Source organism: Trachymyrmex septentrionalis, unplaced genomic scaffold, assembly GCF_001594115.1.
Source record: "Trachymyrmex septentrionalis isolate Tsep2-gDNA-1 unplaced genomic scaffold, Tsep1.0 scaffold312, whole genome shotgun sequence".
Taxonomy (NCBI): domain Eukaryota; kingdom Metazoa; phylum Arthropoda; class Insecta; order Hymenoptera; family Formicidae; genus Trachymyrmex; species Trachymyrmex septentrionalis.
In genome coordinates this window covers 268,477-283,884 of record NW_017305477.1, presented here as the reverse complement: position 1 = coordinate 283,884, position 15,408 = coordinate 268,477, and the positions used below count along the sequence as shown (strand labels likewise).

The following is a 15,408-nucleotide window of genomic DNA, read 5'->3' as shown; positions in this document are numbered from 1 at the left end:
TCTCTCTCTCTCTCTCTCTCTCTTTCTCTTTCGTTTATCACTCGCTGATTAATCAGCGTCCGCTTTTTCCCCTTCGTCTACGTTTTCCTCTATCTCGCGTCGCTCATCGCCGCACGAAATTCCTCCGGAGCGGATCTAGCTCCGGTGCGGCCGACTCTTCTGCTCTTCGACTCCGCGAAAACTGCAGTACGCGTGGCGGGATGCGCACGCGCGCGCGCGCGCGAGCGGAATCGAGGCGAGTCGAACGAGAATCGACGCGGAATACGAAATTATGTACGCAACGCACGCACACCGCGTCGCTCGACGTTGTTTGCTCGACGCTCAGCGATTGCAGCGAATACTGGATGCAAGGGACGGTGAGGAGGCAGGAGAAAACAGCGGAGGAGGTCGTTCGAGAGTTAACGATGTTAACGGCGGTACGAAGTTCGATCCAAGTGGCACGCCACCTGGGGACGCGCCGACGATGTCGACGATTCGGGTGACGGAGATGACCCGCGTAAATACGAATGCGGCCGGGTAGAGAGATTCGTTCTGCTGAAAAAAGACAGAAGAAAAAGAGATTGAATACTCGGTCGATTTAAGTTTAATTTCACTATACAATACAATTTCACTATACAAGATTAACTTTAACTTTAATTTAACTTTCTAAGGAACACAAAAAAGTCAACATCAACAATAAAAAATCAAAATGATTTTCTTTTAGTTTTTAACATCAATAAACAGTAAAATTTTGTAATAAAAAAATTATCATTTTAACTTTCGTGACGTTAAAATAGTCATTTTGTGTTTCTTGGGATACTGTTTATCTTTATTTAACTCTAAGAATTAGGAAAAGAAAAGAAAAATCTTGATTTGAATTCTTATAATTAGGAAAAGATAAAGAGTAAGTTGAAACGAGAAAGTTAATCTACATTAGTAGAAACGGGCATAAGAGTGTGTTTATGTTGGAACAATAATAAATATAAAAGCCATGAGAGAGAGAGAGAGAGAGAGAGAGAGAGAGAGAGAGAGATAATCAAATTTATCTTTTTCCTTGATATATTTGTAATGGAATTGTGATGTATAATTTTAGTTGTATGTTAACTGAGGCAAATCGTTTCCAAAAATAATGAAAAATTACTATTATTTTTAAATACTGCAAATGATATGTTGGAAAATCTCTATCTAAAAAACATCAATTAACATTTTGCACATCCCATTAATATCAAATAATGAAGAAGAAAGTGATATTATCGCTCTTGTAAGTATTGTATAATGACCTTTCTTAATATTTCCGCTATTAAATAGCGAATTCTCTAATTATTATTTATGAAATTATTTTTCAACACCATAGTGTTAATATGCTAATTAGCTAACATTTATTATTTATATTTTCCAATATTTCGAAACAATTTTTCTCTTTTAAGGTATATTTTAGCAGCATTTTAATAATTATTAAATATATAAAATAACAGTAGTAATTTAATAAACAATAATAAATAAAGGGCAAAGTAAAAGTCAACATATTTCTTTAAAAAAATTACACAATTAAAAGAATATAATACAAATAAAGAGAGATAAAAATTACAAGTTTCGGCTACCGGATCGAACCCTTTTCAGATATTAACTTATCAAAAAAAAAATCGCAAACAAAATTAATTATCGGAAATATTCGCATATTCATTATAATCACAGTTTGGGTCAGTCTTGATGTAGAACTCGATATTATACACATACGATTGAACAGACAAATGTGTTTCGTATCTCTTGAAAAAGTTCAAAAATCATATGTAAATTATTCAAACAAGTGTGTCCACATAAGTATGATAAACCATTAGAATAAATAAAGTTAAGTGGAACGTAGATGTGTAAGACGGACATTGTGTATCGATTATTATGTACGCTCGCTGATACGGATCACCACGGACTCGTAGTAATTTACATAAGACAGACGTGTGCACACAAAAAGTATTATAAAGGGATCGGTAAAACTACTAATTTGATGCCTATCAGAGATTAAAGAAAATATACAAAAAGGAATATACAGAAAGGAAATATACAAAAAAATAATATGACATAATTATTAAAAACAGATAAAATGTGGACAAAATAAAATACGGCAAAAGCGATAAACCAAACGCAAAAAGCAAATATATGTAGCATATATGAAACGTAAATAAATAGCTGTGATATAGAGTATAAGCAAATAGAATGCGAAAGCAGAGCCTTCAAATAACAGTATATTCTCAGCAAACACAGAAGATAACTGCTGTACAATATATATTCTAAAAATGGATATAAATTTTATATCCACATTTTTTGGAGTATACTCACATAAAATACATACCTATATTTAATATTTACATTATATAGCAGTTATATTCAGTGTTTGATGGGAATTTTTTCGAAATCATACTCGAGATGATTTTAAACATAACATTAAATTACCGTACACAAAATAAAATGAAATGAGAGAGAAAGATGATTATTATTTAAAAACCTTATTTGAAGATTTTCAATGCGCCTCTGTGATTTTTTATGGCATCTTAAAGGCCTAAACACAATACGAAGGCAACAGCAATAGCAATAAAAATAACGATAGCAATAGCGATAGCGAAAGGAATAGAGGAATCCAACATACGGAAATGTATATGTTAAATTATTGTCAAAATATTTTTATGTGCATTGACATATGCATTCCCGTATGTTGAATTTCTCTGTTTCTATCGCTATCGCTATTTCTATCGCTATTGCTATTGTAAGACTCTGTACTTATATATGTATAAGACAATTTTAAAAATAAAAACTGACTATAAATATTGGCCATACTCTTGGAATCCTTGACTTTCGTCTGTTCTCCGATAATAACATTGAATAGGAGCTTTGTGTTACTACACATATTTTGTGATAACAGATTCCACAATAATTACTTCAAGTATGAAATTGTCAGAAAGTTACACACCCAAAATTTTTGTAGAGTCGAGTGCAAGAAACGAGTTTCGCGATAACACTGGATCGTCTTCCTAAAAATTAACTTCCAAGCGAGTGAGCGATTCGCAAAGTGCGCTTGCGCATGTTGTCTGAATTGTTTATCATTTGATACTATTCCACGGATCGAGAATCGACAACTATTTTTGAAATCAGTTTCAAAGCGAATTCAAAAAAGTGAAAGAACGGCAATGAAATTATTTAATCATGATTTTTGTGTGATTCCTCGGACGTAAAATCACATTTAAAATTTTATATTATATATATGTATATATAACATAAAATAAGTAAGAAAAGAGCTAGTATGAATAGATTTTGATAATAATATTTTTAAATACAAATTCTAAATACATTCTTTAGTTATATAAACTGTCGAAACATAATCATAAACTTGAAATAATAATATCACAATTATAAATTGATTTGTCGATTTGATATTATAATGCATCTTATTAAAACTCTGTGAAGAACTTATACATATTATTATAACTAAAAATTTAATTAAAATTTCTATTTACAAACATGATTACAGTCTCTCCAAAATCTCGATCATATTAACCTTTTCTCTATTTATTTGAATTATTCATGTAGCGGTCTAGTAAATAACTTAACTTATTGCAGTATATTATTATAACACATTCAGATATATATTTTATTAGATTTGTACACGCAATGTATTTTATAGTGCACATTTCAGATGCAAATACGTTAACTTATCGAAACGGAGAAATAAATTTGGCATTAGTTGTGCAATCAGAATTATCATTCAGAAAATTATCATTCCGGTCACCAAGATCACGATCTTTGTACTATAAACCTCGAAACAGACTTATGAACTGATGCAAGCCCCTTCGCGACTTTATCTCATGTTTAGTTGATACAAATCACGAATAACAAGATGCGCTACGTCATCGTCTATGACGAAAATAATCTGCCGCGATGATCATATGTCGGATTTTCAACGTTCACGACAAACGAACGTCCGTCGATCGTGAATACCCCAATAATAATTTATTTACGATACATTAATTCTATTTGCATTGTTTCTCACTTTTTGCGCTTAATATCTTCGTTTTTTTTCTTTTATTTCATTTATCTCACTTTAAGCGCAAAATTTTTTGAAAATTTCAAGCAACACCAGACTTATTGGTTAAACGTTGCAATTGGCTAATATTTAGGCCAATATAATGCTTGAACTAATCTCAATAAAGACACCAAAAATTAAAATGACTATTTTGATACTTAACGATAATAAAGTCAAATTTTGTAAAAAAAAATCATCATTTTGATTTCCATGACGTCAAAATAAAGTCATTTTTTTCTCTTGAATTTATGTGTTCCTTAATTGGGATACTGTGCCAATAATTGTATTACTATGGCACCCCATATGCTGATTAATGAGCACTCTTGCATTTCGGACACTTTGAATTTTATCTTATCAATCTTTTGCGATGTATGAACAAGCATATACATGGCCTGATCTTATATACAGCCTTAGCCAAAAATAGTAGGCTTCTTATTTATCATTATTTGAAATTTTCACTCAAAAATTGATTTATATTTACTGCAAATTATTCTTATTGTTAGTTTCAAGAATCCTTTAAACTTATATATAATACTGACAATAGTGCATGTAAAAGAATTCCAGATAAATAAAAAAATGTAAATGCCTAATATTTTTGGCCAAGGCTGTATTTAAGATTGTGATAACTTTCGGATGATAATCTAGAGATTTTTTCCTAGTTAATGGAATAATCTTATATTATATAATGTGTCGAGTTACGAATACTGTTTACACATCATCGTGTGAAATATTCGTCACAAAGCACAAAGGGCTAGTTAAAGGGATAACGCGACATGTGACTCACCCTTTATTTTGATAAGCTTCTCACTCGTTGCGCTGTCACTGCTCCAACGCACCAACGACACTGTCGCGGTGGCGTATTTTTCATTTATCGCTGGTATCATATTTTTAGCCAGTACATTATATAAGTGCACGTGGGTAAGCAGGTAGTCGGAGCAGGTCATCTCCTTCGCTCGCTTTATAAGATACGCCTTGCCTGTGCGTTACGTACTAACAAACAATGATAATTGACGTGCACTCTTTTTCTTTTTTTCTTTCTATTATGAAATTATATAATATGTTCTATTTTATTTAAAATAAAATACAGCAACTTAACTGAAATTTAATATATTCAACCTATTTTCTTATTAATTACTATGTAATATTGATCGTTGTTGGTTTTAACAAACTATTAGATATATACAAATTCTTTAGTAATAATTAATTTTTTTATTTACATTTACATATACAAATTTACTGTTTTATCAAAATTTCTACAAAACTCAATAACAACGTTGTATGCAATAACTATTTATTTGATTGATATTCATAGTCGATTAATTTTTTATATTTTAGTCTTAAGATGTCATAAACCAATAAAGAGGACCGATCCTTAAGACATTACATAAGGCAAACTTAAAATGATCTAAAAATAAGAACCAACAATGAATATCGATCAATAAATTATTAATCATAACAAAAACATTTTACGTTCTTAATATGTTCAAAAATTAAACTTTCACTTGGATATGCACAACCGTAGGAGGTCATTGTATGATTCCTATTCTTCATAATTTGTCGATTTTTTTCTCACCGGAAATCTATTATTCAACTGTATTTCTCAAGAAACTTGATGTGGAATTGCTTCAGTGCTTTGAGCATTGTTTTGATTTTCTTCTTTTGCGGCAGTATCGTAGTGCGGAAATGATTCGTACCAGGTATCTGACCGAAGTATGAGCCCGGAAGCACTAAAATCCCAGTGTTCTCCAATAATTCGGACACGTAGAAGACGTCTGGTTCTTGGCCTTTCGCTCGCGCTGCCTCAATCGCGTTCGATGGCAGTTCGAAGCGTGGAAATGCGTACATCGCACCCATCGGCGGATTGGGCTCGAAAGAAAAAAAATATTGTAAAAATATCGAATAACTTTCATTAATTATTTCGCGAAGGGATAGTTACCTTATATCCTGGAATACTATTGAGTATGTCGTCGACGAGCTGTGATTTCTCCGCAAGTGAATGCAGGATTCTTTCCTTCTCCTTCTGGAACAGCTCGTACGATGGCTCATTCGATCGCGGTGGAGTCACTACAACGTCCAACACAATCTGGCCGAGCACGGTAGGACATATGGTAGAAATTGACTTCAATAGCACCTTCATTACTTTCGGATCCATGTTGACAATTTCAGCATAACCGCCACGGATCCCACACTCACCCATATATCCTAAAACCGAAATGCTTCAACACGGAATGCTTCTGAAATTTCCCGAAAAATCTATTCATGGATTTAACTTGATAACTACACGATAACTGTGGTAAAATTAATCAAACTTATTTTATATTTTATTGTATTATAGTTTATTAATGAATGAGAGAGATTTACATTAAAATTCTTCGAAATACAATGTTGTCCCACGTCTATCATATTTTCAGGGTAAACTTTAACAAAAGATTCTCTCCATGTAGTAATAAAAATTTTCTCCAATCAAATATTGATGTTCGGTGTTTTGACTCAATAAATTTTCGACTATATATTTAAGAATTCAACATCTTTTGATTAAACTGTCTTGAAAGTCTAATATATTTTAAATAAATTGCTCTTCGCGATTTTTAACGAATTATGTTTCGATTCGCGAACTCTTTTTCGCACACCTTTCGAGATGGACATAAACGATGCAAGTTCCATCTTTGAATACGGTTTGCCCATCTCTGTCATGACCTTCTTGAAGGAATGGAATGCGCTGTCTTTGTCGTATACGTTATCCTGATAGACTTCGTCGGCCAATAAGAACAGATGATGTTTATGGGCGAAGCGGATGACGTTTTCGATGTTCTTGCGAGTCAATACTTGGCCGGTCGGATTACCGGGATTGATCACCACCAGTACACGAGGATTACATGTATCCTCGACTTTTCTTAACGCTCGTTCTAGCTCGCTGACTTCTAGCGACCATTTGTTGTCCTCATCCAGGTAGTATTCGATCTGAGCGAGACCAAACTCCGTTATGGTCGCCGAGTATAGAGGATACTGCGGAATTGGGATCAGCACGCCGGATGGTTTGTCGTCGATTCTTTCGTTGAATAGATTCAGGAATGACTAGGAAAAAATCATATAAGCATGAGGTAAAAGAAGACAAAGTATAGCATTCCCTTACTGGAAAAAAATCACGTCACAAAGTTGATCGATAATTAATTACAATGTAATTAAGACAAATAAATCACGTAACGAATTGTTTCAAATCAATGTGATTTTTAAAAATTACGTTATTTGAAAAATCATATGATAATAGAAATAATTTCATCCATCATGTGATTTTGTAGTTATCAAATTTTAAAGAATTGAGTGATACAAATAGAGAAGAAAAAAAAACGTATCATCATGTGATACTTTTGCAAATTCGTACAATATGTCACTTAAAAAAATCACATAATGATTTGGGACAATTCGTTACGTAATTTACTTGTCTTATTTACATGATTTCATTTCGCGACTTTGCGATGTGATTTTTTTCAATAAGGTTCACAGCTGTTATCTTATCAGTTTGCCCAAAATACCAAAGTTTAAAATGCCAAATTTTAATTTTGTATAACGTGCATATTGTATATATAAAAATGATTGATTTAATATATAAATATGTACTATTCGTATAAAATATTATTCATGTTCATTATTATGATAGAAAAAAATAAATTAGAAAAGTAACGTTGCAACACGTAACTTTGTGTTTACGGAGTAGATTACTTTTAAATGACGTTCCAAATAACAAGAAGAGGTCCTTGAAATGCACGTACCTTGATACCGATAGAAGCGCCGTTCAAGAGGATAATATTGCGGTAATCGCAGGGGATACCGTCGTCACGTTCCTGAATGTATTGCGCAACGTGTTGGCGAATACTCTCGATGCCTCTGGTCTCCGGGTATGAGCCTACGCTACCGCCATTGCAATTTTCCAGGATCATCCGGGCGCGATTTTTTGCATCTTCCGGATATCTCGGATCGTTGAGCAAATTCGGCGAGACCGTCAGGGTGAGTACCTGCCGCAGAAACGTGATAGGCTGCTGACCCATCGCGTGGGCGTCGCCAGTGTTCATTTTGAGCACCTCCTTGAAGGGTTTTTCAACGCCCTGTAAACAGAAATGATATTAGGTACGATCTTCGAGTTTAATTTTAAAACTTTTCTAAATTTTGTGGAGACTATAAGCTACCCAGATAAAGAGTTTAAAAAGAATTTTGTGACGTCATCAATTCTGAATTTATTTTCAGATGCAAAAAGAATTCTTTTTTTGAAAAAAATTGATGATTCAGAATTGATGACATATCACTAAATTCTTTTTGAACTCTTTTGAACTCTCTGTGCTATCTGGATACAGAGTATAAGTTATATATACAGAAGTACAATATAATCTAATTTATATCTAATGAATACATTCTAATGGAAACAATCAATATTTCATTTGCACCGAAGTGGAGCTAAAGGAGGGTTTAGATAAAAACTGAATCAATTATAGATGGAAAATAACGGATTACTTTCCAACCTTGAATATAATATCTGCTGCATTGATACGCGTTATCTTACATTCGCGCATTAATTGTTTGTTAATGTTAGCTAAATAATAGTTTGCGCACATTATGAATTGTTTTCACATTATTACTTGCAAAAAAAATAATTTGGTTACATGTTTATTAAATGTTTATATGCTATCTTTGAATTGTTTTCATCTTAAAATATTTGCAAAAGAAATAATTTAGTTAAATACTTACTGAACAAATATTTATATGCTAATATAATTTGAATAATTTGGATTGCGCTCATCTATTTTATTATTTACTTTTTTGTCTGTATTTTGTCTATATTTATTATATCTACCAAAACTTTTTTGCTATAGTATTTTAAGTCGTGAATTTTGGGACACACTGTATATCATTCCTTTTTTTGCATATGTAAGATAATTCAATTCTGCTCTAGAATGACATACGGTTCTTGACAAACGATTCGTTCCGGCTCATTTTATACTTACTTTTTGTAGCTCTTTTTCGATCTCCAGTGCCCTGATGAACAGTGGTCCGCGCACCGCGTACTCCATTTTGCGAAGGTTCACGAAGACATTGTCCTCAGTGAGAACCTTATTGCGTGGGTTTGACGTCGCCGTCATCGTCACTGCGTTCGATGCCATGCCGAGACACAAGCTGACATCGCTGTAATCGCATCGATGCAGAAGACTCTTGTGTGTTCATCCCTACCTCGTCATCCCGATCAGCACACCATCCCCAGATAGAATATAAAAGTCATAAGAATATTTTATAATCTTTTTTATCTTTTAAAAGTATGATAGAAATAACACAAAAATGATCTAAAAATGAGAAAAGAAATCGTAGGTTATAATGTGTGCCTTCCAACAAGCGGCACAGTGCGACACACAGTGATCATGTCATCTTTGTTTAACATTGGCAAACAATAAGGATGTATATAATGATCCATTGTGTCACACTGTGTCGCTTTTTAGCAGGCACATATTATAATTAAGAATGTTTCTTTTTTGTTTCTAAATTATTTAACATAGTATTGGAATAGTGTAGATAATAAAAGATAAATTATAAAAGATGACTATAATATTATACATGTGGTCTTATTATAATGTTATTGTGATTTTAAGATTTACTATACCTAAATGCTATTTTTTCTTAAAATGTTTATTGCACCCATGTAAATTAATATTTGAATGTGTCTGATATTTTTTTTTGCAAAAATGTTTTTTCTTCTGAATCTGACCATCAGTTTTCAATTTTACACTCAACAAAAAGTTAGAAAAAAATTATAAACTGTATTAGATAGATCATATGCAGTTACTTATTCTAAGATTTTTATTCACATATATTATCTATATATATAAATTCTAAAAAAAAAAATACCTTAAACTTTTTTTTTATGAGATTTTATAAGAAATTATAAAATGAAAAATTAGAAATCAAAATATATTTTATAACTTAAAAAATGTTGCAATATGCATAAAAAATTTGAGGAATTTTTAAAAAAATTATAAAATGACTCAGAAATTTTGAAAAATTCTAAAATCTACATAAAAATTCTGAAAAATTATTTGAAAAATTTTGTTTAAATATATAATCTATATATTTAATCGCAACACTATAATCGCAACACAATCATAATAATGATGATAATTACTCACATGTAATTATGATAATAATTATTTTTATTATTAATTATAATTTTCATGTGATTAAAACACCATATGCTGATTAATAACCACATTTATATTTCTAATACTTGGAATTTTCCACTGATCTTTGGCGATATATAACGAGCATGTATACGGCCTAATCTTATACAAAAATACCTTAGCCAAAAATATTAGGCTCTTTATTAATCACTATTTAAAATTTTAAAAAGATTGATATTTACTGTAAATTATACTTAGTTTTAAGAACACTTTAAATTTATATATGATATTGATAACCAAAATAGTAACAATGCATGTAAAAGAATTCCAGATAAATAAAAAAATGTAAATGCCTAATATTTTTGGTCAAGGTTGTATTTAAAATTGTGATAAGCCTCGGGTGATAGTCTAGAGCATTTTTTCCGGTTAATGAAATAATCTTCTTCTCTATAAATTATAAATTATAAAATTTATCGAGTTATGAATACCGTTTACATATCATCATGTGAAATATTCTTCGCAAAGCATAAAGGGCTAGTCAAAGGAATAACGTAACACGTGATTTACCTTTATTTTGAAAGACTTTTCACTCGCGGCGCTGTCATTGCTCCAACGCATTAATGACACTGTCGCGATCGCGTATTTTTCGTTTATTGCTAATATATTAGCCAGCGCATTATATAAGTGCACGTGGATGAGCAGGTAATCGGAGCATGTCATTTCCGTCTCTCGCTTTATAATATACGTCTTGCCCTTGCGTTACGTATTAACAAACAATTATAATTAACATACACTCTTCCTTTCTCTTTCTCTTTTGTCTTTCTCTTTTTTTCTGGAGTGTATTATGTATATAGTTATGTCATATTTTATTATATTTCATTTTAAAAAATACGGCAACTTGAAATTTAATATACTCAACCTATTTTCTTAATAATTATTACGTAATATCGACCTCTGTTGATTTACAAAAACTATCAGATATATACAAATTCTTTAGCAATAATTAATTTTTTTATTTACATTTACATATACAAATTTACAGTTTTATCAAGATTTCTACAAAACTCAATAATAACGTTGTATGCAATAACTATTTATTTGACCGACATTTATAGTTGATTAGTTTTTATATTTCAGTCTTAAGATGTCATAAACCAATAAAAAGGTTTCTTAAGACATTACTTAAGACGATCTTAAAATGATTTAAAAATAAGAACCAACAATGAATAACCGGTCTCAATAAATTATTAATCATAATAAAAATATGTTACGTTCTTAAGTGTTCAAAAACTGAACTCTCACTTGGATATGCACAGTCGTAGGAAGTCATTTCTCTCATTATGGATAATTAATATTTAATTCCTATTCTCCATAATTCAATTTTCTCTCAACTATTGAAATGTATTATTTAACTGTATTTCTCGAGAAATTTAATGTGGAATTGCTTCAGCGATTCGAGCATTGATTTGATTTTCTTCTTTTGTGGCAGTATTGTAGTGCGGAAATGATTTGTACCAGGTATCTGGCCGAAGCACGAACTCGGGATCACTAAAATCCCAGTGTTCTCCAATAGTTCGGACGCGTAGGAAACGTCTGGTTCTTGGCTTTTCGCTCGCGCCGCCTCAATTGCTTTCGATGGCAGTTCGAAACGTGGAAACGTATACATCGCACCCATCGCCGGATTCGTCTGAAAAGGAAAAGCAAAGACATTGCAAAAACTCTGTCCAGCGCAATTTTTCTTGACTATCCTATAAAAGAACAGTCACCTTATATCCTGGAATACTATTGAGTGTGTCAACGACGAGCTGTGATCTCTCTGCTAGAGAGCGTAGAGTTTCCCTCTTCTCTTTCTGGAATTGCTCATACGATAGCTCATTCGGTCGCGGTGGATTCACCACAACATCCGTTACGACCTGGCCGAGCACGGTAGGACATAGCATCGCAGAGATCGACTTCAATAGCACCTTCATCACTTCCGGGTCCATGTTGATAATTTCAGCGTAACCACCACGGATCCCGCATTCACCCATATATCCTGAAAATAAAATGCCCGGAATGCTTCTGAAATTTCTTAAGAAATCTATTCATGAATTTAATTTGATAATCAAAATTCAATAATTTTTCAAATCAAATATTCCTGTTCAATGTTTCAACTAAATCAATAAATTATTACGGACATAATTTAAGAATTCAATGTCCCTTGATTAAATTGTCTTGAAAGTCTAATATTTCAAATAAATTGTTTTTAGCGATTCCTATCTCTAAAAATGTTTCGATTCTCAAACTTTTTTTTCGCGTACCTTTCGAGATGGACATAAATGATACCAATTCCATCTTTAAATATGGCTCGCCCATCTCCGTCATAACTTTCTTGAAGGAATGGAATGCGCTGTCTTTGTCGTATATGTTGTCCTGATAGACCTCGTCGGCCAGTAAGAACAGATGATGTTTATGGGCGAAGCGGATGACGTTTTCGATGTTCTTGCGAGTCAACACTTGACCGGTTGGATTACCGGGATTGATCACCACCAACACGCGAGGATTACACATATCCTTGACTTCTCTTAATGCTCGTTCTAGTTCGCTGACTTCTAGCGACCACTTATTGTCTTCATTCAGATAGTACTCGATCTGAGCGAGACCAAACTCCGTTATGGTCGCCGAGTATAGAGGATACTGCGGAAATGGGATCAGCACGCCGGATGGTTTGTCGTCGAGCCTTTCGTTGAATAGATTTAGGAATGACTGAAAAGAAACTTATACAAGCTACGATAAAAGAAAATATAGTAGAACGTCAATCAGCTGTTATCCTTTCAGTCTGTCTATAAAATACCAAAGTTTAAAACATCAATTTTAATTTTGTATAACGTGCATTATATATGTGTGTGTAAAAATAATTGGTTTAATATATAAATATATATAATTATTCGTATAAAATAACCCTTCATGCTCATTATTATGATAGAAAAAATAAAGTGGAATAATAAGATTAAAAAAATTTTCAATTTTTTCAATATTATTTACTCAAAATTAATTTTCATTTTCAAATTTGCTATTTTATTCTTACATGTCAGAACATTATTTATTAAATATACTATCCATATATAACTATCCAACAAACGCAAAATTACATGCAACATATGTACCTGTTAGTCGTAATTTTTCACTCAACAGTATAACTGTAATATAACACATGTATTATATTACAGTTAATTATATTATTAATGCCCAATTTCTTCACTTCTAGATAACTGAGGGATATCTCCAAGAGATATCTCTCGGTGTACAATGGAGATACCTCCTGAAAAAGATTATCCGCAACTTATCTGGAAATGAAGAAATTGAGCATAAGTGAAAAATTAACAGTACGTTACATATAACGTTGTAACATATAACTTTGTGTTTACTGGGTAGATTGCTTTCAAACGATTTTTCAAATAACAAGAGAACCTTGAAATCTACATACTTTAATACCGATAGAAGCGCCGTTCCAGAGGATAATGTTATGATAATCGCAAGGGATACCGCCATCTCGTTCCTGAATGTACTGTGCAACATGCTTGCGAATATATTCGATACCGACCGACTCCGAGTACGAGCCTACGCTGCCGCCATTGCAATTTTTCAGGATCATTCGGGCGCGATTCTTTGCATCCTCCGGGTAGCCCGGATCGTTGAGCAAATTCGGCGAGACTGTCAGGGTAAGCACCTGCCGTAAGAACGTAATAGGCTGCTGACCCATCGCGTGAGCGTCGCCAGTGTTCATTTTGGTCAACTCCTTGAAGGGTTTCTCAAAGCCCTGGCAAAGAGAACCGATTTTAGATATGATCTTCGTGATTAATTTTGAAAGTTTTCCAAACTTTATGGAGACTATAAGCTACAGGAGTACACAATATAGGAATACAATACAGGAATCTAATTTACATGTAATGGATACATTCTAATGGAAACAATCTATATTTGTTGATTCGTGCGTGCGTGCGTGCGTGCGTGAAATCACACATTATATTTAATCTTAATTATTAAATCTATATTTATACCGAAGTGGAACTGAATTAAGGATTTAGGTGGAAACTAAACCAGTGATGGAAAATAACGGATTATTTTCTAATCTTTAATATAATATCTGCTGCATCGAGATATGTGTTATCTTACACTCACTAATTGATCATTTGTTAGTGTTAAGTAAGGCTGTGTTCCAAAATACATATTCACTGTTGAAAATTCAGTGCTGAAAATGTATAATATAGGTATCGTAACCTGTAGATTTCAGCGCTGGCAATGAATTTTGGAACACAGCCTAAATAAGTTTGCGCGCACTGTGATTGAATTGTTTTCGCATTATTACTTGCGAACAAAGTAATTTGGTTACATGTTTATTTAAAATTAAATGTTTACACGCTGTATTTGAATTGTTTACATTTTAGGATTTGCGAAAAAAATAATTTATTGGTTAAATGTTTACTGAATAAATATTTATATGCTGATATAATTTGGATAATCTGCATTGCGCTTATCTATATTTTATTATTTACTTTTTTGTCTGTATCTTATCTATATTTTTTTTGTCTTTTTCATCTACATTTTATTGCTATTACTATACCATAACTTTTTTGCTATAATATTTCAAGTCGCGAATTTTTGGGACACCCTGTATGTCACTTCTTTTTTTTACACGTATGCTGAAGAAGATTCCATTTTGCTCTGGAATGAGCATATGATCCTTGACAAATCGTTCCGACTCAGTTTATCCTTACTTTTTGTAGCTCCTTTTCGATCTCCCGTGCCCTAAAGAACAGCGGTCCACACATCGCAAGCTCCATTTTGCGCAGGTTCACGAAAACGTTGTCCTCGGTGAGGACTTTATCGCGCGGGCTCGACGCCGTCATCACCGTCACTGCGTTCAATGCCACACCGCGACAAAATAATCAACTGGAATGGCATTGATGCGGAAGATTCTTATATGTCCACCATCCCTACTCCTCGTCATCTCGATCATAGTCTAATAGAATTATGCCTGTGTAAATTTCCAATGTAGATTAATCTCGGTTGAACTTACTCTGTGTCTTTTTCTAGTTTTAAAGATTAGAAAAAGACGAAGAGTAAGTTGAACCGAGATTAAAGTTAATCTACATTAGTGGAAATAAGTCTCTCAAAACGATTCATTTTAAAGTGATGAAAACATTGTAAAGTGACATT

At 32.7% G+C, this 15,408-nt stretch overlaps 2 protein-coding genes and 1 pseudogene across 6 annotated transcripts; all 3 read right to left on the bottom strand.

Moving 5' to 3' along the window:
* Positions 1–6: 6 nt before the first annotated feature.
* LOC108749777 lies at positions 7–5,071 on the bottom strand. Of its 5 annotated transcripts, none has more exons than XR_001939390.1 (2): positions 2,942–3,049; positions 7–534 (listed from the first exon to the last, which is right to left on the bottom strand). XR_001939390.1 is itself a non-coding variant. In XM_018488732.1 (2 exons), the coding sequence occupies exons 1-2, from the start codon at positions 4,993–4,995 to the stop codon at positions 104–106; spliced, it is 591 nt and encodes a 196-aa protein (XP_018344234.1). In that variant the 5' UTR covers positions 4,996–5,071; the 3' UTR covers positions 7–103. The 5 variants fall into 5 exon arrangements, 3 of the variants coding, with proteins under 3 accessions (XP_018344234.1, XP_018344236.1, XP_018344237.1); XR_001939391.1 differs by having other exon boundaries at positions 7–531; positions 2,942–2,976; XM_018488732.1 differs by lacking the exon at positions 2,942–3,049 and adding an exon at positions 4,836–5,071.
* Positions 5,072–5,499: 428 nt separating this feature from the next.
* Positions 5,500–9,265, bottom strand: LOC108749776 (alanine aminotransferase 2-like). Its single transcript, XM_018488731.1, is given in 6 exon segments — positions 5,500–5,917; positions 5,988–6,253; positions 6,682–7,126; positions 7,822–8,154; positions 9,049–9,222; positions 9,224–9,265. Coding segments are annotated over 6 exon segments (1,539 nt in total). The 3' UTR covers positions 5,500–5,638.
* Positions 9,266–11,419: 2,154 nt separating this feature from the next.
* LOC108749775 lies at positions 11,420–15,183 on the bottom strand (annotated as a pseudogene).
* Between the last annotated feature and the right edge of the window lie 225 nt (positions 15,184–15,408).

What these genes read in the sequence shown, in the direction of transcription:
- LOC108749777 (XM_018488732.1), bottom strand. Translation starts at nt 4,995, where the DNA reads ATGACCTGCTCCGACTACCTGCTTACCCACGTGCACTTATATAATGTA. An exon ending in GAAGCTTATCAAAATAAAGG is followed by an intron (nt 535 to 4,835) that starts GTGAGTCACATG and finishes GTCTTTTTTCAG; the next exon opens with CAGAACGAATCTCTCTACCC.